Source organism: Prionailurus bengalensis, chromosome D4, assembly GCF_016509475.1.
Source record: "Prionailurus bengalensis isolate Pbe53 chromosome D4, Fcat_Pben_1.1_paternal_pri, whole genome shotgun sequence".
Taxonomy (NCBI): domain Eukaryota; kingdom Metazoa; phylum Chordata; class Mammalia; order Carnivora; family Felidae; genus Prionailurus; species Prionailurus bengalensis.
The window spans coordinates 56,331,521-56,354,217 of NC_057359.1; the positions used below are offsets into that span (position 1 = coordinate 56,331,521).

The 22,697-nt window shown below is 46.4% G+C and overlaps 1 protein-coding gene across 8 annotated transcripts in view; it reads right to left on the reverse strand.

The window, feature by feature from the left end:
• Positions 1 to 593: 593 nt before the first annotated feature.
• Positions 594 to 22,697, reverse strand: part of FAM219A (family with sequence similarity 219 member A) — a 55,418-nt gene continuing 33,314 nt past the window's right edge. For 2 of the 8 annotated variants that reach the window (XM_043566772.1, XM_043566769.1), the window contains exons 2-6: positions 8,131 to 8,230; positions 5,041 to 5,143; positions 4,736 to 4,816; positions 4,074 to 4,128; positions 594 to 3,521 (exon numbers count right to left, since the gene is read on the reverse strand). In XM_043566772.1, the coding sequence (XP_043422707.1) occupies positions 3,366 to 3,521; positions 4,074 to 4,128; positions 4,736 to 4,816; positions 5,041 to 5,143; positions 8,131 to 8,230 (495 nt within the window). In that variant the 3' untranslated portion in view covers positions 594 to 3,365. Of the gene's footprint in view, positions 3,525 to 4,073; positions 4,129 to 4,735; positions 4,817 to 5,040; positions 5,144 to 8,130; positions 8,231 to 22,697 lie in introns of all 8 variants that reach the window. The other 6 variants (XM_043566776.1, XM_043566774.1, XM_043566770.1 and 3 more) reach the window with 3 other exon arrangements.

The following is a 22,697-nucleotide window of genomic DNA, read 5'->3' on the forward strand; positions in this document are numbered from 1 at the left end:
TCACCTGGCTCAGCCCCATCCCTGGAGAGATGAGGAGATCCAATTCCCTTCCCACCCCCAGCCTCTTACTGCCTCAAGCCTCTTTATTTATTAATTTATTTAAAAAAATTTTTTTAACATTTATTTATTTTTGAGACAGAGAGAGAGACAGAGCATAAATGGGGGGGAGGGTCAGAGAGAGAGGGAGACACAGAATCTGAAACAGGCTCCAGGCACTGAACCATCAGCACAGAGCCTGACGTGGGGCTCAAACTCACGGATGGCGAGATCATGACCTGAGCTGAAGTCAGACGCTTAACCAACTGAGCCACCCAGGCGCCCCACCTCAAGCCTCTTTAAAAAAGCCCAACTTCCAAGCCCAAGAGTTCAGAAGGTCTCTGGAGATCTTCTAGGCCAAACTTCTCACTTTGATGAAGAGAAATGGAGGTTACGAGGCATCAAGCGACTTGTCCAGGGTCATGTAGAAGGTCAGTGGCAGGCCTGGCCTCGAACCCATGAGTGGAGGCAGACTGAAATGTGTATTCAGAGAATCAGTTCTCTCTCCTTCCCAGACCACCTTCCCCTTGCCCACAACCCAGGTAGGGAGCTGAGGCTGGCTTATTTGATGCTTTTAATACCATTATTTGTGTTACACAATACACAACCAAGGATGATGGTCAATACTGCAATGCAAATGTTAAAAAAAATATTATACACGGCTCATGTCTTCCACACACCTTCCTAGAAATAAATTAGTGAGCACGGAGAAACCTGGCTGGTTGGCAGCCAGAGCTGAGGGTGGAGGGAGTGTTAAGGCAGTATCTACAAGGGGGAAGGATGACAGGGGGGCAAGCTAAGGCCTCGATTCCTCCCCTCCAACATCCCAGATAGGGAAGGAGGGAACCACACACTCTCCTAGACCCAGAAGGTGCTGGTTGCCAGCTTCCTACTTCTCTCCACCACTTGTACACTGCCTCAGTTGGAAGCCCTTGCCTGCCAGGGAACTAGTATGTCCTGTGGGTAGGGAGCTTTTCCCTGATTTCTCAGGGCCAGAGAGGTTGAGCAGTGGGCCAGTCATAGAGCAAGTCAGCAGCAAAGGCAGTAATGTATATGAGCCCTCATGGGGGCCCTGTCCAGAAAAGAGGAGGTACCCATGTTCTAGAAGGGTGAATCAGGGAGCCCAGGGTGATGGTAGTAGTGGTAGGAAGCTTGGCTCTGGGGCCCAGATGACAGGATGGGGATGCTGACCAGGATGGGAGAGATAGGCTCAGATGGGGGCCAGTACGAACCCTGTAGGACCTGTAAGTGCCTTCTTTGTTCTTGCCTCCCTTTGGCATTTTCTCACCACTTAACCAGGGTCGCTGCTAGAGGAGGTAGGGATGGGTTGGAGGAACTGAAGGTAGAGAGCTGCACCTCAAAACTTTGGAGTTGGCAGTCCATAGGTGTGGTGCACAGAGAGGTGCTACCCTTCCTAAGCCAGCAGCCTCATTCTTTCTTCTCACTACCTTCACCCTCCTTCAGCTCCCATCTCCCAGGAATGACATCCAGGGAGTGGGCTGTACATGTGTCCTCTTGCATGCTTGCAGCACGTGAGTGGTACATATGAGAGTGGATACACCAATATGTGTGGGTTGTCAGCATGGAGAGATGGGGAGTGTATACCCTGGTCCTTGGATATGGGGCTTGTGGGCATGAAACCTGAGCAGTCTTAGGCTATCTGTGCTTTCATTTTTCTTCACACAGGGGCAGGTCTACAATGCCCAGTTGGCAGGGGTGGGGAGTAGTGGGTGGGCCTGGTAACCTCCTAGCTCTTGATTTTCATCCTCAGCTTTTCTGCCCTCTCCCCCCGACCAGCACCAGCAGCAGAAGCAGCAGTACACACATTCTGACTCACAGACACTTCACAGAGTTACACACACAACATATACCCTCCCACACATACATGTTCACAGACACACACACATGTATTCCCAAAAAGATCCCAAACATACACAGGTCCCTTAGGAACTTCCCCTCTCCTTTTCACACAGACATACAACTCAGGATGCCCATGAGGTGCATTCAAAGACACATAGAGACCTTCCTACACACCTCCATGGAAATTCCTATGAAGAAATTCCTTTAGGTTTGAAAAGATCTTAAAAATAATTTCAGACACTGCTCATTTTACAGTTGAGGAAACTGAAGCCCAGAGAACACAAGTGACTTGCTGAAGATCACAGAAAGGGTGCCAGAGCCAGGGCCACAACCCCAGCCTCTGACTCCAGGTCCAGGGCTCTCAGTCCACTGCCGAGCAGCCTCTTACACTGTTAACAGACCACACAGTCACTTCCCCACCACGGACACTCACATCTGTGACAGAAACAGACCTCTCCCAACACATAGACACAGATACATGCCCTGCCAGCCTCAGACACACACCCATTCTGCCAGGTTCTCCCTACCGTAAACATGCAATGCAACCACTATATTCTCCTAAACTTGCTTCCTTGAAGATTCTTACTAGGAAGCAGCATTTTGGGATCTTGGGCTAGAGAGAGATGGGAATGGGGCATTCAGGGCCCAGCCTTACCTCTGGCTTCCAGGCTGGGATGGAGACCAATGAACAGAAGCATAGGGGATGGGAGGAGTCGGCAGAGAAATAGATGCAGTGGTTGGGGGGTGGGTGAGGACAGATCATATCACCCCAAACTCTGGCCTATCTCTAAGGCCCACCTTACCCTCCTCCATGACCCAGAGAGTACGGAATGGGGTGAATGGGGCAAAAAGGAGGAAGAAGGCAGTGATTCTATGGATGGGGGACAGTATTCCACTGGGCAGCTTTGCCAGGCTTCCCATCTGGAGATGAGGGGGAAACACAAAAAGTTATATGGGCTGGCAGGGGGCATGTGGAAGGGGCTCTGAGGTGCTGGGCCCTGCTCCCACAGCCCTGGACCTTTCTCCCTCCCAGCCCCTTTCCTTGTCAGGCTGGGCTGGGGGACTCATGGCTTCACTGGGGTGGGGCCAAGCCCCTGGCTTCATGATCCCTCCCCCACCCATTAGTGTTGTCCTCCCTGATGTCTAGTCCTTTCTCTCCCCTACCCCACTGCAGCTTTGGGGAGGCGGGGCAGGGTGCTGGGCAAGGTCCCCCAAGTAACTGAACAAACAGCCCCCACCGCTCCTCAGCCCCCGGGATGGAGAAAGACCCGGTTTTGGTTTCTCCGGCTCCATGAACACACAGAGGTACACGTCCTACCATAGGAGGAAGCAATGACTGTTACGAGGTTGGCGGCTGTAGGGGACACAGGGCCGGGGGCAGGCAGAAGAGCTGGGGAGGGGTTGGCCCCTACCCTGTCCAGCCTGACCCTCGGGGGCCCTGCCCCAGGCGGCCGCAAATGCCCCGCCCGCTACTGAATATGGCAGGCGGTGGAGGACGTGGCCTGGCAGCACATGCAGGTGGGGTTCACGGACTTGGGGGGGATGAGGTCCAGGTCCTCGTCATCAGGTATCTCATCTAACCGGTAGCCGTCCTTCAGCAGCTGGATGTTCAAATCTTGGTTGATCTGCTGTAGACAAAGGGGAGGGAGGTCAGGCTCAGGGCAATCCTGAGGCACCACCCACAGCCGGCTGCATCCCCAGGCCAACTGCACCTAACTCAGTCCCATCCCAGATCACCGAAATGCCTGGCTTTGCCACTCCTTAGGCCCCAGCCTAAGTTCTGGTCTCACTTCTTACAGGTACATCCTGGACGCCCCACCTCTCTACAAAGGGCATCCCATTCTTGGGGCAACTTCTGTCTCTATTTGGCTGACCCCCATAAAGCATAGCCTGTATTTCACACTCCATTCTGTTTAATGACCCTGTTCTAACCCCAGGCTCAAGCCCTGCCCCTAAAACTGGGCTCTCCACACTTGAAGCCAGTGTTTTAACAGCCTCCAGGCTGTTTAACTGTCCCACCCCAGGCCCTGCCCCATTATGCCCCACTCCCATGAGGCTCCACCTAGCTTTGTCCACTGCTCCCCTCAGGGTGTGATTTGGTGTTGGTCGCACCCCCTTTTCTGGATGGAGGTGGTCCTGCTCAGGTGTGTGGAGGGCCCTAAGGAGTGGGGCCTCACCTCAGCAGAGGAGTAGCCAGAAGAGGAATATCTGGACATGTCAAAGTCATCATCGCTGGTGGTGGAAGAAAGAAGACAGAGAGGTAGTGATTCCCTGATATTAAATATTAAAACTCCCTGCATCCTACCTCCTAACCCCTTAGTCAATACCTAATACCCCTCCCCTATGCTTTCAAATAACAGATCTAAATAAAAATTGTGCTTGCCGCACAAATGCTCAGCTTCCCTAGCCCCACCCTTCTAAAATTGCTACCCTTAACCTCCTCCTAAATAGAGCTGTACACCCTTTGCCCCCATCCTCTCACCTTTTTCTAGTCTCAAACCCCCCATGGCTTGTTGGGTTTTCCCAAAGTTCAAGTGTAGCCAGGTGTGTTCCCAGCAGCAGGGAACATCGAATCAGGGCCTATTCAAGGGGGAAGCTATTGGATCACTTGTCCCAGGATAGCATCAGACTGTACCAATCCCCTTTTCCTCTCTCTGCTCTTCCCACCTCCAGATAAAAAATTCCATTCCCTGGAGGATTCATCCTTGGAGAGCTCCTGGCTATCTGAGGAACAACCCAATTGTTCTGACAATATAGCAGGTATGGCCTGTACAGCCCACTTGTATGTTCACACAAGTTTCTGTGGCTTGCCTGGCTGCCCCAACATCCCTGTACACACCTGTCCGTGTCAAGGGCGACCAGTGGCTTTTCATCTGGGCTCTGGTCAAGCGAGGAGTAGCCTTTATTGGGGACGACAAGCCTGGGTAGAAAATTTAGGGGATTGGATTGGCAACTGGAGCATGTAGCCTGGTGAGGAACAGGGTTAGGCCCTGACCCACCACTCCCCCCTGTCCCTTGGATCCTGTTGAGACTCTCCTCTCAGAGAGGAACTGGGACTGAGGAGGGAGGGAAGAAGGAGAAGCGTAGGAAGAGCAGAAATAAATGTTGACTGGCAGGGTCCAGGTGGGATTGGGGGGCCTCTACCTTGTCCGGGCCATGACATTGTTCTTCTTGGGTTGCTGGTTGACGGGACTACCCATGCTGCCATTCTTCAGAGAGCCCTTCCGGGCCAGCTCCCGCTGCTTCTCTGCAGGAGAACATGGGAAGGAAGCTGTGTCCTGCTCCCAGGGCCACCCTACCTCACTGCTCAGGGCTGGCTGGGCTGGGGCTCCATTGTGAAACCCCTTCCTTCTCTAGGAACTGAGGCAGGGATCCCAACTCCAGGCCCTGCTGCTTGGTGGAGACAGTACTTGGCCCTGCACAACCTGAGGCAGATAGTGAGGGGCAACAGGAAGAGGTTGACTCCTGTCTTCCAGGAGCTGTACTCCAATGTGGGGCAGTTAGTGTGTGCTTGATGCCAAAGAAAGGCTGGAGAGGGAGTGATGAAGGAGAAGGATGGAGAAGTCAAGGCTTCTTGCAGAGGAGAGAGGACGGCATTTTAAGGAGGGATTGCATATACAAAAATGCATTTAGAAGTGAAGAGAATAAGTATGGCTCCAGATGGGATGGAGGAGTGAAGTTGGAGGGAGGTCAGGTTAGAAAATTAGGATACATTTACTCAGGCATTTATTCAAAAACCATCCATCACCATTATGTCTTAGGTCCTGTGCTAAGGGGTTGGGGGCTCTGGTTACAACCCAGAGCATGAAGGCCTTGAATGCCAGACAGGAGTTTGGCATTAATGCAGAAGCTAAATGAGCAACTGAAATTGTTGAGTGAGAGGGGCAGAATGCGGCTAGCTGGGTGAGGGGCAGGAGGCTGGGGAGCTCCTCTGGCTATACTTCTGACTGTGGTGCCAGCCTCTGAGTTCTCCAAGGCTCTAGAGTCTACCAGATCCATGGATCTGGTCACCAGGTGACCCTCTGCCTAGTATGTGGCACTGTTACCAGTAGCCAGTAGCTGCCTGGGTCCTGAAGGAGGCCTGTCTACCCTTTCCTATTCATCTTAAGCCCAGATGTGGAAAAAGGGATGATGAGTGGAGAGGGATACTAGGGGAAAGCTCTCATAAAATAACTACTAGCTCCAGAGAGGAAGGATGGAATGGGATTTTCCAGCTACTGTGACTCTGAAATTTCCCCTGATCTCCATGTCTCTTAGTCTCTCATATCTCAGTCTCTGACCCTCTCTCTGCCACTGCTCATCTGATTCCAGTTTTTTCCCAGCTTCTTTCCAGCAGGCAGCAGCTGCCATTACCATTCCATGACTCTAGGGGGTGCAATTTGCCTTAAAGTTCCCAGTGGTGATTATCTTGAGTCCAACTGGGACGAGGTCGTGAATTTTCATGAGGAGCTTTGGTGGTAATATAATGGGGAGGGGAAAAAAAGTGTTATTTTAAAAGCATGTTTGAAATGGTGAAAAAATGCAAACAATAAACTGGAAAAACCAAACTATGGACTACTGTGCAACCATTTAAAAGTGTGAAGTTAGGGGCACCTGGGTAGGTCAGTCAGTTAAGCATGTGACTCTTGATATTGGCTCAGGTCGTGATCTCATGGTGGTGGGATAGAACCCTGCATCAGGCTCTGTGCTGGGTGTGGAGCCTGCTTGGGATTCTCTTTCCCTCTCTCTGCCCCTCTGCTGCTCATGAGTGTGCATGTGTGCGTGCTTTCTCTCTCAAAATAAAAAAATAAACTTAAAAAAAAGTGTGAACTTAATCTCTATGTACTGACATTGGCAGGGGCTCCAAGGCATTAAGTGGAAAACAGAAACAAAAAACGTTTTAGAAAAATGTGTACAGTATGATACCACTTGTGTTAAAATAGAAAATAAAACAAGAAAAACTAAAAAGGCTTAGAATGATTGTCTCTGGGAAGGAGAATGTGGTGAGGGAGAGTAAAAGGAGAAGTTAAAATACTTGTTAAACAGTAATGAACAAATAAAACTGGTTGCAGTTTGAGTCTGGTGTCTTGGGAAGATGAACAAATTCCACTGAGAGAACTGTTCTCTTGTTTAGAAAAACAGCATGAGGAGATCCCTGGATATAGTCTGGAATGAGAGAAGCAAGGTAAAAAACAAAAACAAAACAAAAGCAAAAACAAAAATACACCAAACACACACACACACACACACACACACACACACACACACACCACAAGAACAACAACAACAACAACAAAAACCCCAAAGCTGAATAAAAGAATAGTATTCTGTGAAAAGGAGTTCTGGCAGCTACAGAGGGAGAAGTTTTACAATGAATGGGGAAAGGCTCCCAGGACCAAGGAAAGGTCCAGTATTTGGCGGGCAGCTGGAGTCTGAGGAGAAAATGGCCAAAAGGATGACAGGGATGGCAGAGAAGTTTTGAAGGATACTGATATGTTGTATTTAATTATAAACTCCTTCCTGGATGCACTGTGTTGTAATTCCTCTTCATGAAACCAAATTTTAGTAAGTCTGTTATAGCAGCAGCCTTTGGTGAGCAAAATTTTGGTCCCTGAAGGGAGAAAGGCAGTGTTAGGTGTAGGGTGAAGTGAGAACAGCAGCTGCAGGAGGTAGGGGCAGTGCTTGGGAGCCAAGTGACTTCAAAGAAGCAGGCTGCAACAGAGACTGATTTCAGAGTGGACATGAAATAAACCCCCAAGGGTAAGGGGGTACAGAGATATTTGGGCTTACTAAAAAACCCCTCCAAACAGGAGCCAACTAGACCTTGAGATCTCCGGATGGGTGAGGAAGAAATGGGGAAAGGATCTCAGTTTCTAGATTTTGGGATCCTTACTCCTTTCTACCCCTTAAACATAGTAACTGACACCCTGCTTCTAAGGCAGCTTCTTCCCAGCCTTGTGTAGTGTTTGGTGGAACTTCTAATCCTCTATCTGGGGTTCCATGGGAGCTATCCCTGGAACACCTGGAGTCTTCTTGGCCTCAGAGATGCCTCCTAGAGCTCCAGGCACTGCAGAGGACTATGACTTCCTTCTTTGCCTTGCAGGAGATAAGGTGTCTGGTAGTGCCAATGACTTGGTGGCTTGAGTCTTGGAATCATCTAGTCTGAGTTGGTTTATTTGTGCCACCTCATTGCAGACCCAGCCCAGAGCACCTTGTCCACTCCCCACATCTCCCTCACCCCCCAGACACACTCACCCAGCTTCACTTGGAGCGGGGATGGTTTGTAATTCATGGCTACTGACTCACCCTCCCGGGCGTCACAGTCCCCGTCTGAGATGGAGGCGGCGGCTGGGTCCTGTTGAGGAGAAAGCAGAGACAGAATTGTTAGGAAGTGAAAAGGGGCTGCTCTCAGCCCTGAAGCTGGTCCTCCTACCCATACTTTGGGGGGCATTAACCCCTGGAAGTAGGCAGGTGATTTGAGGAGGGAAGGGCAGACCCATACACCCTGGAAGGAAGACCCTGAACTGGGTAAAGAGCCATGAATCTCAGCCCCACTTACACTCACCTGGGTGTCTTTCTTCAAAGTCCTGTGTGATCCAGCCTCCTCTTAGAAAGCCTACTGTGATTCCTTTAACCCACAGGATCTCTTTGTTCAACCTCCCATACTAATTGCCCTGTTCTTCAGAGCTCTTCTTATGCAGTTGTTTGGTAAGGTATTTTCAGGTTGCTATGAGTTTAAGTCTGGATAAAGGTCAGAGTAGATGCTCCCTAAGATAGACTTTCTTTTTCTAGCATTGTATGGGTCCCTTCACAGGATCCAGAGAACTGACTGGGCAAGCCAGGCCAGATTTTAAGGCTGCAGCCACAGGACAAAAAGAATCCTCATGAGGACTTCTCCATTTCACAGATAAGTCCTAAACAGTATCCCCTGGAGAACCTGAAATGTTGGCCGGGTATGGTAGGTTAGAAGATGAATAACAAGCAAATTAGCTGGTGACCAGTTAGTCTTATGCTGCTCAGTAATCCAGCCTCACTGTTTCCTTTAAAACATGCCAAACCTCTACTACAAGGTCTAGGGCCCTGGCTTACCCTGCTTTAGTCCATTGGAAGGGGCTGGAGTCATTCACATTCTCCATGAGAAACTGCCTAGGACTAAAGAATGGTATGCCTTGGGGCACCTGGGTGGCGCAGTCGGTTAAGCGTCCGACTTCAGCCAGGTCACAATCTCGCGGTCTGTGAGTTCGAGCCCCGCGTCAGGCTCTGGGCTGATGGCTCAGAGCCTGGAGCCTGCTTCCGATTCTGTGTCTCCCTCTCTCTCTGCCCCTCCCCCGTTCATGCTCTGTCTCTCTCTGTCCCAAAAGTAAATAAACGTTGAAAAAAAAAAATTTAAAAAGAATGGTATGCCCAAAGTCTGAAAATTGCACAGTGTACCCAAGGCTGTGCCTGTTCTGCTTCTGGAGATGCAGACAGCAGACAGACAGGTAGAATGCCCCAGGATTGGTCCTACAGTGTCAGGTTCAGGGATCTGAGTGACCCAGCAAGGGAAGGACATATAACCATTATGGTAGCTTCTGTTGCATTTAGAATGAGATGAGGGGATGAAAACATGCTTGTCATCAAGGGGAAAAGAAAAAGTCTAGAATGTTTGGGAGGGAAATCTTGGCCTTGCCTGTGTTCCTTCAGGCCATCCAGAGAGACCCTGGATGGGCTGTTGTCACCACAGTGGTATGTGACCTCCTGAGGGCAGAACCTGGGCCTCTCTCCTCTACTCTGACCCCCACCCCTTAGCTGGTATTGTAGGGGACAGGGCTCAGAAAAAGTGGGGTGCTGCAGTGCCTCCATCTCAGGCAACTTCTCATGCTGCAGTCCTCTCCAATCCTTTATTCTCTGCTTCCTTGTCTCAGTTCCTTCTTGAGAGACTCCTTATGGATAGCACTTGTCCCCTTGTCCCCTGAAAACTTGGAGAAGCAGGCCTCTAGTGGCCCTGACATACCTCTCTGCAGCCAAAACAGCTCTGAGGTGCTACCTGCAGGGGGCATGAAGACTTGACAGCTGGGTTCTGGCTTTCCCCTTAGGCCATAGGTAGGACTCACTCTCAAAGCAGACTGATGGCTTCTTAAAGGGTAAAGCCAATAAACATGCCTGAGGGACCCTACCAGAGAAGCATTGGCACCTTTCCAATTTCCTTAGTCACATTACTTTTTCTGTAGCACTTCTCACATGATACACATATCCCATCCATTTGGATATGGTTTCCTCTTCTGGCTTTGAGGACACTGTTCTCCTTCACTCATGTTGCCTCCTTAACCATCATTTTCATCTTGTCCCACAGCCCTTTGTCTCTTCCACAGAGTCCTGCCCTCAGCCCACCTCTCTCTCCTTGGGGAGACCTGATGTCTTCTACAGTTTGCATTAACATTCTAAATCTATGGACTTCCCAATCATGCATCTTCTCCGTAACGCTCGCATCAATCCATATAAGTCTCACTGTCCTTTCCCTGGGGCTGACTTTAAACACATGAACCCCTCAGGCACCTCTCCCCCTTCAGTCCAGGTGAGTTCATCAGAGTTGCTTCTCTCAGGCTGGAGGTACTGGATGGAAATGGTAACATTGGAAGGAGACTATGCAGAGGATAGAGTTTGAGTGGGGCCTGGGAAGCTGTTGAGCAATTCTGGTCACAGAGAGCCACATTTGGTCCTTGCCACCACTGGGCAGGTCTTGGTGGCTTTTGATCCCTGAGAGAAACCACCAGTTCCTTTGGGTTATAAGCCAGGGTGCAGAACCCTAAGCTTGAGAAGTCCTGTGCAAAGTCCACCATACAGCATCTCACCTGTCACTGGCCATGATAGGCCATCTTAGTGGCAAGAACAAAGATATCTGGCACTGTGCCTGAAAATTCAAGCCTTTACTGTGGGCTTCCTGTATGTCTTCCCTGAGAAATACAGTCAATGCACCATGACCATCACATGGAAATGTAATCAGGTTAAATGTGAAATATTCATGAATGTTAAGTATCAGAGAAAATCCAGGCAGAAGGAAATGTCTGGCTCCAAGAAATCAGGGAGAATTTAAAATGCCCCCCAAGGACATCTGACAGGAGTTAGCTAGATCCAGGAACTAGAGTGAGGATTAGCAAAATTATTAAACACTCAGCAGAGACAGACATTGAAATGCATCTCTAACAGCAACCCATGTTTCTGCAACCCTTCAAACAAATTCTCCACAGACTGCAGAAATGATTAATAGTCCAGTCTCACTGTTTCTGGGACAGGATATATAGGCTAATGGCCAGTGCAAAGCCAATATAATTAGAGGAAGGCAAAAGTGCTAGGAGAATCCTTAGAGTTAGCCTGGTCCAGTGATTTTCATTAAACTGTGTTCCCTGAACCCTGTGCCGTGGGTGGGGCTGAGTCCAAGAGCGAAGCAAGAGTATGGAGAATGGAGATACTCTTTTATTTCATTTATATACTAGCCTTTCTATAAAATTTTGGTTGGAGAAACAGTTCTCCTGCTTAAAAAAAAATTTAAAATCCATTAACTTGAGGTGCCTGACAGGGTCAGTCAGCAGAGCATGCAACTGTATTTTTTTTTTTAATTTTTAAAATGTTTATTTATCTTGAGATGTCCACCTCCATTTAGGTGTCCTTGGTGTCCATTTCCTTATTTATAAATGGGACTAATTTTAATACCTATGTCAAATGTTCTTGTGAGGTTAAAATGAGTTAATATATGTAAGCACTTCAGTATAATACATATTGAGTAATACATCTGTGCTAGTTATAAAGTTATTAGTACAGGTTCCATAAGGCCCACACAATCATGGACAGTATGTTCTAGGGGTGACTGGCTCACAGATGCAGCCCTAGCATCATACAGGTTGGGTCCTAGATTACGTGGGGAGGTATTTATGGAAAAAGTACTCCCTCCACAGGATGAGGAGGGGCCTGACCAGGGAGCATTCTGCCTTCTCTCTCTCCTTACTCTAACATGCAACATTTTCTTCAGTTATTTATCAATGGCAGGCCTGTGGTTCATAAATATAAATGGAAAAGAGCCCCATCCTTAGGGAGCTCCCAATAATTATCAACAGTGCCAAAAAACCAGTTGAGTCCCAGAAGATACAGACAATGTTTGGAAATAAGGAAGTCATAGGTGGCCTCAAAAAAGTTTTAGTTGAAGAGTAGGAACAGAATCCAGATTATAGAGGATTTAGGAAGGAATAGGAAAAGAGAAAGCAGAAACAGTGAACATGAATATTTTTTCAAGGAGCTAGATGGAGAAGAGAAGGAATGAGAATAAATGACAGCCAGAGGGAACTCTGGAGTTGAAGAATTTCTTTGAAACTGTGGGACATCTGACAAATGTCCTAGATGGAGGGGAAGGAAGCTAGGTAGAAAAGGAGATGTTTTGTAGGTCATGGTCTTTGAGGAGGAGATGGAAACAGAGCCTTGGACCAGAGGAGGAAGGATACTTACTGAAATGGAAGATGGGTGAATATGAGTGAGGGATGCAAATAACATGGAGGCAGAAAGGCAGGTAGAAAGTTAAGGGAGTTCATTCCTAAAAGCCTAGATAGGTAAAGGAAGGGTTTGAATAGTAAGAGGTTGGGGGAAAGGGGGTACTTGATGACTAGCCAGAAGTGTAAGGAGATCAGACTGGCTGGGCTTCTAGCATCTTTTCACCTGCCCTTGATCTGGTTGACAGGATGAAAAACGCTCTCCGTGGTGCTGAACAATTTTGCCTTTGTCTTGTAGACTGCATGAGTGAGTCGAGGTAGAGACACAATTCAATTTTAGCTTTCCCACAAGAAAGGTAACCTCTGTCCTCACCCCCAAGCATTAATTCTTGGGAAAATGAAAACTGAAATAGATTCAATGGGTCAAGGCAAAGTTAACCAAAAAGAAGGAAGGATTTTTATGCTACAGCTAGAGTTTGAGAGCTTAAATTGGTCCTGTGATTAACTGAGACTTATCTGTTTCCTTAAACAACTTGATAAAATTCATTACCAAAAACAAGTACCACCAAGCTGTAGTATTTTGTGGTGGCTCTCATCGAGAGAACCAAAATGGAGAAGAGTTCTGCTTACCCCAGGCCTAATAACAATCATAGCCTAGCCATGGCAAGCTTAATAGATTTTTCTATTATAAACTAATATGTGCTAAATTTCTTAAAAATAATTTTTAGTTTCACTACCTTGAGACAACCTCTGTGAATGTCCTAGTATATTTAAGTCTTGTGTGTATACCACAGTAGCAACACTCTGGGGTTTCCCTCTCTGGAAGCTGGTGTTTCTCCTCATAGTCCACAGGGGTGGGTTCCAGGTCCCACCCTTGCTTGGACCAGGTGGAGCCAATCAGGGTCTCCCCCAGAATAGGAAGTGGGACCAAGAGGAGAGGTAAAGCTCAAGACTGTAGATTAGGTAGGTAGTAGAGAAAGCCACTGGGCAGGGAGATAAGAATAAAGCTGATGTTCAGAAAGAAGCAAACATAAGAGATAGAGAAAGTCCTTCAGAGGCTCTGGTTCTAGAACTTCCTCTGCCCTTCTAAGGTTTGTAGGGCACATCTACCCTTGAATACTATGAGAAATCCTAGTGTCCTTATAGTCTAGTTTCATTAAAAATTTTTTTTAATGTTTATTTATTTTTGTCAGAGAGAGAGAGACAGAGCATGAGCGGGGGAGGGGCAGAGAAAGAGGGAGACACAGAATCCAAAGCAGGCTCCAGGCTCTGAGCTGTCAGCACAGAGCCCGATGTGGGGCTCGAACTCACAGACTGCGAGATCATGACCTGAGCCGAAGTTGGATGCTCAACCGACCAAGTCACCCAGGCACCCCTAGTTTCCTTTTTTAAAAATTTTGGGGGGCACCTGAGTGGCTCAGTAAGTTGAGCGTCTGGCTTCAGCTCAGGTCATGATCTCTCTGCTCCTGAGTTTGAGCCCGCATCCGGCTCGGTGCTGACAGTTCAGAGCCTGAAGCCTGTTTCAGATTCTGTGTCTCCCTCTCTCTCTTTGCCTCTCCCCCACTCACTTGGGGGAAAAAGAGAGAGCGAGAGACAGCACGCATGAGCGGGGGAGGGGCAGAGAGAGAGAGAGGGAGACACAGAATCCAAAGCAGGTTCCAGGCTCCAAACTGTCAGCACAGAGCCCGATGTGGGGTTTGAACTCACAACCATGAGATCGTGACCTGAGCTGAAGTTGGATACTCAACTGACTGAGGCACCCAAGCACCCCTAGTCTACTTTTCTTTTTAGCTTAAACTAGTTTGAGTTGAATTCTGTCATTATAATACCTGCATAGAACAACATACAGAAAAACAACTGTATCTTATATTCTGTATATTTGAAAATTAGTATTGGAATATAATCAACTATCCATATTTTTACATAGTTTTTGAAATCATCAATGTAATGGCTCCATAAAGGAGATGTATAATAACTTTTTAACCATTCACTTATTTTGGACATTCAGATTGTTTGCAATTTTTCACTATTATAAATAATACTAATGCTGAAATCCATATATATTTACATTTAGGGTAATTTCTTTTTTTTTAATGTTTTATTTATTTTTGAGACAGGGAGAGACAGAGCATGAACAGGGGAGAGTCAGAGAGAGGGAGACACAGAATCTGAAACAGGTTCCAGGCTCTGAGCTGTCAGCACAGAGCCTGACGCAGGGCTCGAACTCACGGACCACGAGATCATGACCTGAGCTGAAGTTGGCCGCTCAACCGACTGAGCCACCCAGGCACCCCTAGAGTAATTTCTTAAATAAAGTAGAATTACAAAGTCAAAAAGCAGGAGTAATTTTGAGATTCTTGATACATATCATCAAACTGCTTTCCCGAAGGACTGTTCCAATTTACAATGCCTCTAGTCATGACAAAGGGCTATAGCTGGTTTTTAATATTTTATTTTTCACTGTGTGCCAGGAAATTTCAGGTCATCACATCTATCCATCATCTTATAAGAGAACTGTGCCTCAGTTCTTACTTACCTGGTTGCCTCTGGGGAAACTTCTTTCAAAGAATAGAATTCCCTCTGGAATGGAATCATCTGCCAGACAAAATATGCCTGACTTGAGGCCACCAATTAAGAATAAGAGGAGATAAGACTTTGTTACACTGAAGCTTGGGAAAAACTCTAAATGGGCACAGTAGTGCCTGATGGCTGGCCACCATGCTTCAGCTGGTCCTTGGCCTGTGCCAGTACATCAGCTATAGGAACCATGACTAATTGCAGAGCCAGGAGGCAAACTTCACAGAATGAGTATCCCTTGCTTTCAGACTTGGGGTAAGAAAATTAACCAAAATGGCTCTGGAGTTAACCCACTGAGAATGGCAGCTCCTACTCCCTTACCCATTATTTAGTTTTCAAAAGTAGCTCAGAAACTACTCAGGGGGGAAAAAAGATGGTGAAAGATCTGAAACTAGTACTGGGATGGTAAAGAACTAGATTCTTTTTTAAATTGGGAGACAAGAGGTCAGTGAATTAAAAAAAAAAAAAGATTTAGAATCCTATTCTGCCTCCTTCATGGTTAGGATTTCTTGTCCTAGATTGATGTTCTGCTATTCCTCCCTACTCTTACTCCCCTGGAAACCCTATGACTAAAAAGCCTTTGTTTGGGAGAAAGGACAAATACCTCAACTCAGGGACACCCACTACAGCAGCTATGGCTTGAGGGAAGCCTGTGCATAAAGGCCTAGGGGACAAGCCTCATGACCCAGGAGGTAGAAACCAGAGCCAGAAATTGAAAAATCTTGGTTCCTCTGGGAGGCCTCGCCTCACCTAGCTCCTGACTTTCATTCCTATCCTTAAGCTTATCCCCTGAGCCAGATGTTCAGATGCCCTATTTTGGATCAGCTAGAGACACATGTCTTGGCCTATACAGTCTTGCGACCTAGAGGGTTTTCTGAGCTTACTATCCTGCCACACCTCCTCCAGCTCCCATTTCAACATCTTTAGGGAAAGACTATCTCACTCAATGGAAAAAGGGGTGAAGGTGTAAAGTTCTTTAAAAATAGATCAACAATGGTTAAAATGGCTAATTTTATGTTATGAAAAAGGTTGAAGAAAATAAAAGATAGACTGGTAGGGCCTAAGGCAGAAGGAGAAAATGTGTGAGGGTGGGCAGTGGATATAAGGAGGTCCTTTTCCTCCCTCCCTCCCTCCCTCCATCCACCTTCCCTTCCTTCTTTCCTTCCTTCCTTCTCCTCTCTCTCCCTTTCTTTCTCCCTTCCTCCCTCCTTCCTTTCTTTCTTTCTTTCTTTCTTTCTTTCTTTCTTTCTTTCTTTCTTTCTTTCTTTCTTTCTTTCTTTCTTTCTTTCTTCTTCAGTTTCAGCCAACACAGACTTTGGAGATGAGGCCTTTCATAGGAGAGGGGCCAGGAAATGATTCCAAAATCAAAGGAGTCATAAGGGCCAAGGGATTCTGAGTTGAGTTTCTGGAGGCCTTCTGCTTAGGCAGGACCCAGAGGAGGGGGAAAAGGACATCAGATATTCAGGGCTAACAAAGCTTTAGGGAGCATGTCTGGAGGATCTTTCAATTTCCTCCCAGGATGTGGATTATAGTTCCCCAAGGTAAGAAAGGAGGCTCAGAACATCGAAGAAAGATGCTGTCCTACTTTAGATGCTGTAGATGCTGCCTACAAATAGAGGACGTTTGGTTGGAGAGTCTTTGAGACTAGTCCCTCAGCCTTATACATGGTAGGAAGCTGAAGCAGGAGAAATCTCAACAGATATTAACATTTGGTCTAGGCCAGCCTGACTTGTGGATCTTCACATGGATCTTGGTCCCAAATCTCACTGGAAGGTATTTGGTAAGCTTCAGTTATTCAAGGGACCGAGCCTGCCCTGCCCTGGTTCATGAATCTTTTGGAATCCTTGTTTTCCCAAGAAAATAAATAGTCTGGCAGTCTATGGGATGTCCTCACACAACTGCCATTTCTGATCCTTTTCCTCTGGCCTTGGAAGAGTAAAGAGCTACCTGTCTGCAGTGAACAAGTGAATAATGGACTTAGGGCTGGTATCAAACAGCTTCTCCCTTCTGTGGCATTTCCTACCCCCATCCTTTCTCATCTTTTCAATCTGTTCTTCTAACCTTCATTATAACTGGCAAGCACCACTTTTGCTCATAAAGACAACTTGCAGTTCTAAAGCTTAGCTCTGTGGACAGAACAGTCTCCTATTCTTTCCTTTTGCCCTCCTAATAATTAAACATCAGTAAGTTCACCACTTGTTTAAAAAACTTGATAGTCACTGAATATCAACATGGGGCAGGCAGGGAACAATGTACTTTGGGGAGGGAAAGATACTGATTATTGCAAAAAGACTTTAGTCTAATGGTAAAAAGAAGACAGAAACACATATTAGCCCATTTAAGGCAGACAGAGGAGCATGAGAGAGAGGAATGCATAAAGGGTGGTAGAAGCACAGAGGAGAAAGTGATGGTGGTAAAGGTTTGTTACCCTCCCTGATGTAGAGGGTTGGGCCTGGGCAGGAACCTGGGGAAACTACAGGCTCACCTATTAAGTGGCTGGCAAGAGCAATGACAGTTGAGTGTAGGGCCAGGACTCTATTCTAACTACCTTTAGTTGCTGTTGCTATCAGGCATTCAGCCTACTCTATTTTTGTGTGGGTGGTGGGTATAACAGGGCTTTTTCCTTACCATTGAGATGCACAAACAACTCTCCCACAAAGAAAGGTCAAGAGACTCTAGGTGGATGGTTGGGAAGTGTTTCTATTGGGAAAGCAAAAAGGGATCCAGAGTCCTAAGAGTACTTAAGAGGGAGAGATGGTGGCTCTGGTAAAACAAACACTACTGACTCTAAACAAGCCTAGAACCTGCAGTCACTCCCACCAGGTGTGCTTTGTGCAGCAGAGAGGTCAATGCTACAGGTTCCTGGAGGCTCAGGGCCCAGCCCAGCAGTGAAGGAGGTCAGAGAGGGGAAGGAGAGGGTTAACTCTACAAAGACTCATAATCCCCTATCTGAGTTTCTGTTAAGTCAGTTTTTTAAAAAATTTATTTACTTATTTTGAGGGGCAGGGTGGGGCAGAGACAGAATCCCAAGTGGGCTCTGCACTGTTGGTGTAGAGCCCAATGCGGGGCTCAATCCCACGAACTGTGAGATCATGACCTGAGCTGAAATCAAGAGTTGAAAGCTTAACCAACTGAGCCACCCAGGTGCCCCAAGTCAGTTTTTTTAAGTGTGTGTGTGTGTGTGTGTGTGTGTGTGTGTGTGTGTGTGAGAGAGAGAGAGAGAGAGACAGAGAGACAGAGACAGAGAGACAGGGAGAGAGAGACAGAGAGACAGAGAGAAGTGTGTGCAGTTGGTGGTAGAACAGTAGCGGGAAGGCAGATTCTAACCTAGCACAAACTCAAGGCAAGTTTTCAGCAGTGAAGCCAGCCTGCTGCTGATTATGTATCTCTCTAGGGAAACAATATCCATCTGCTAAACAATATTCATCTGTCCTGGGGTCCCTGCTGGAGGGTCTTCCCAGGCTCAGGGTAGTAGAGATCCTTTCTCTACTCACCTGTCATTCTCTGGCTGGTGCAGTGACATTAACCAGCTAACTCAAAGGTACAATCTCATTCCTGAGGTATCAACAGGAAGGGGCCCTGAAACAACAAAAAACCAATACCTATCCAAAGAGCACCCATACAGTTCTGTAGCCCACACCTCTGAGGAACACCTCCTTTGCTCTGACTATACTCCCTCATAGCTCCTCCCCACCTGTGCAGCCTTAATGTCTTCTAGACAGTTCTGACATACATGCATAGCCTACATCCCTCTACACCTGCTAGCTTATGTATGTGCCTGTAGGAAAGTGCTTCTTTCCTACATTAAACATTAATGTGCATACAAATAACCTGGGGATATTGTTTAAATGCAGATTCCAATTTAATAGGTCTGGAATGGAAACTAAGTTTCTACATTTTCACACAAGCTCTCAAGTGATACCAATGCTCTTAGTACAGCGGCCACACTTTGAATAGCAAGGTTCTAGGCTAGTCTTTCTACATCCACACAATCCCCAGACAGCCTCTAAAAGAGCCCTCTGTACCCACCTTAATTTGGTTTTATACTCTTAGTGCCAAGACAGGACAATGGTTTGGTGGGGGAGGAGGAGGAGAGATGACCCAAAGCTCAAGTTGGGGAGGCTGCTCTGTCTGCTAAGAGCTCTGGCTGCACGAAGACAGAGAATTGTTCAGAACAATGCAGACCAGTTGTGGTTCATCTGGAATTCAGCAGATCATTTAGTTAATATTGTTTGAATACCTGTTACTTTGTTATATGTACAAAAATGGTGCTTGGTGTTTTGTAATATATTATCTCATTTAATCATCCTAAAAGACTGAGTAAGGTAAATACCATTCCCATTTTCAAACTGAAGAACCAGCTTATATCAAGTAATATGTTCAAAATCATACCTTGAAGGGTGGTTAGCACTAGAATTTGAATCTAAGTTGTCATTTCTTATACCCAACCCCTTCTTAGAGACATCAGATAAAGACATGAGATTAATAACACATCAGAACTTACACAGGTGTGGGACTGTTGTCTTATAAAGCAGGCACTTGGAAGGCTGCTAGTAGTCTCATCATATCTCCAGTGCTCTGCACACACTTGAAGCCCCTCTTTAGAAAATGGCATGGATGCTTTCTGATTAGTAACCTCCTGCTCAAAAAGTTCTCCATAGGAAGGAAATATTGGAGTCACTGAAGCACTCAATAGCTCAAGACAGAGAGAGACAGAGATAGACAGAGACAGACTAGCAGAAAGCAGGAGGCAAGAAAAAGCACTACAGACTGAGAGTCCTGAGCCCAGGAGAGAAAAGCAGAGGACAATTAAAAAAAAAAAAAAAAGAGATGAGTGGTGCCTGGGTTGCTTAGTTGGTTAAACGACCGGCTTCAGCTCAGGTCATGATCTTGCAGCCTGTGGGTTCAAGCCCCACATCGGGCTCTGTGCTGACAGCTTGGAGCCTGGATCCTGCTTTGGATTCTGTGTCTCCCTCTCTCTCTGCCTCCCCCACTCACACTTTGTCTCTCTCTCAAAAATAAATAAACATTAAAAAAATGGAGATGAAAGAGTCTCAGCCACCAATTCAGTTCTGGTCCTAAATTTTAGGGGCACTTATATTCTAGGCACTGTGCAAGGTGCTACAGATATAAAGATAATATGATCTCTACCCATGAAGAGCTTAAAGGCCAGTACAAAAGGCAAATAAATAAGCAGATAATTTTTATTTTTATTTATTTTTTTTAATTTTTTTTCAACGTTTATTTATTTTTGGGACAGAGAGAGACAGAGCATGAACGGGGGAGGGGCAGAGAGAGAGGGAGACACAGAATCGGAAACAGGCTCCAGGCTCTGAGCCATCAGCCCAGAGCCTGATGCGGGGCTCGAACTCACAGACCGCGAGATCGTGACCTGGCTGAAGTCGGACGCTTAACCGACTGCGCCACCCAGGCGCCCCAACAGATAATTTTTAATAATAAGGCAAATGCTACAACAGAGGTTTGTATAGAGTATTGTCTGTATACAGAACAGAAGGACCTATTCCACCCTGGGGAATTAGGGAAGACTTCTCCAAAGAAAGCTGAGGCATGAAGAATGAGTAGGAGATAGATAAGAACCAGATGAGAAAGAGGTAGGGAAAGAAAAGAAAGGAGTAGGGAGGAAGACACACATGACTATATGGCAGGCTAAAAGAATAGCTCAATTTTGCTAGAATGTTAAATGGTGGGGTGAAATGGCAGGTGATGAGACTAGAATTGGAGGAAGGCTTAAAATCATGAAGGGCTTTGTAAATCACATTCAGGGGCTTTGGACTTTAATGGAAAATAATAGGACTGGAGAAGAAAAACACATCAAGGTCATACAGCCTTAGTGGCTGACTAGATCTGGGTTTGAGGGGAAAGACCTAGACAAAGATGATTCCAGGTTTCCTCAGTGTGTGTGTGTGTGGGGGGGCACCTATAAATATGCATGATCAGAGAAAAGAACTTGGGGAACACCAACATTGAAGTGTTGAAGGAGTAGGAAGAAGAGAAATGACAGCCCAGGTCAGAGGAGCAGAGGGTCAGAGAGAGCCTGGTGTCATGGATGTCTGGGAAGAATAAGGTTTTGAGAAGGATAATGTAAAACAGGGAGGAACCAGAACCAGAGTGCTGAAGGGGCTCTTATTTGACAAGAGAGACTGGAGTGGAGGATGGTTGAAACTAAAAGGTAGGAGACAGTGGAGAAGGGCCAGATGTTTGAAGATGTCAAGAAAGAGAATTCAAGACACAGGTTCTTCTGTGGTTTGCTGACATTTCAGCAAAAACTCTATTTTTCTCTCAGTATTATGGGTCTGATCCTTGGGAAGCTTGAGACTCCCCAAAGAGAAGCCCTAGTAGAGAAATCTAGCCGTGGTCGAGACCATGGCAGGTCTGCTATTTCTTAGGAATTGTGGGCAAGGGTGGTTTGAAGGCAAGAGAGGCTGACCAGGGCCTGGGCAACCTCAAAGTAACAGCAAACTGAGTGGGAGTGGGTTGTAGCTGCCCGAGTTCTGGCTGCACTACAGTCCCATGACTTAGCCTTGGGTCATTCTCCCCAGGCCATGGCAAAAAGCAGCAAAAACCCTGGACTTCTAGTCCTTTAGGCAGGAGGCCTGCACAAACCTAACAAGAGCACCCTGGGAATCCAGGTCAGTGGAGAGAAGCCTGCATTGACCTTTTTCTAGAAGGAGAAACACCTGCTCCACCAACCATGGACATCCAGGAGAGGCTTAGCATTGGAAACTATACTCCAAGTGATCATGGTTCTGTAGTGATCATGATTTCTCATTTTTAAACCTTCAATAACACTTTTCTATAAAAACAAAAAAATATAAGTAAAACTAAAGAATCATTTGACCTAGGGGCACCTGGCTGTCTGTCAGTAGAGCATACAACTCTTGATCTTGGAGTTGTAAGTTTGAGCTCCATGTTGGGTGTAGAGATTACTTAAAAATAAAATCTTAAAAATAATCATTTGACTTAATTATCGATGCATCCCTGAGGTATAGTAATGGAGTCAGTAAACTGCATACCTCCACTGTAAGAGAATATATCTATAATTAGAATTGGGGGTAGATTCTAGTTCTGTCTCCTCCATCCAAACACCAGAACCTGTGGGTGAGTAGGCAGTGAGCAGGAAAGCCAGGCTTGCCCTAGCACTGGCAAGCTCAGTGAATTTGGACTGACTTCTCCCAAAGCCTTGATCTTGGGTGCTGACTACGCTTTGAAAACATCATGTTTTGAGGATGAAGAGCCTGTTTGGCTATTTACAAAAATGGATCTGTGAATGCTGCCAGAGTTGAATGAATGTTTTATGCCATTTGATGCATTTAAAATAACCCAATAAGTTGAAAAGTTTTGCTGTGAAGGGAATGTTTGTTCTGTAGAGTTAAGTCGTGGTTACAATTAGAAAAGAAACTCCAAAAGTTCCTGTGTTTCCTGGCAGGGGAACAATGCTTTCTCTTCATGTACTTCACAAGCTAATGTCAGTCAGAAGGTTAGTTACAAGGCCTCACATCAGGGCTTCAAGGAAGTACAGAGTAACCATTTCCAGGAGTATTTTGCATTCTATATGGACACCCAATTTCACTTGTTCATATTATGACTTCTACTCTTCCCTCTATTCTCTTCTATCTTTCACTCCAAGGAAAACCTGAGCATTGGCTTTTAGTGATTTTATCCTGTCAATGTTTAGGAGAGTACTTTACAATTCCTTGTTACATCTAGGTGGGACCAAGACAAACTCTCTCTCTACAGATAGGAGAACTAATAGTCTGTAGAAAGAAC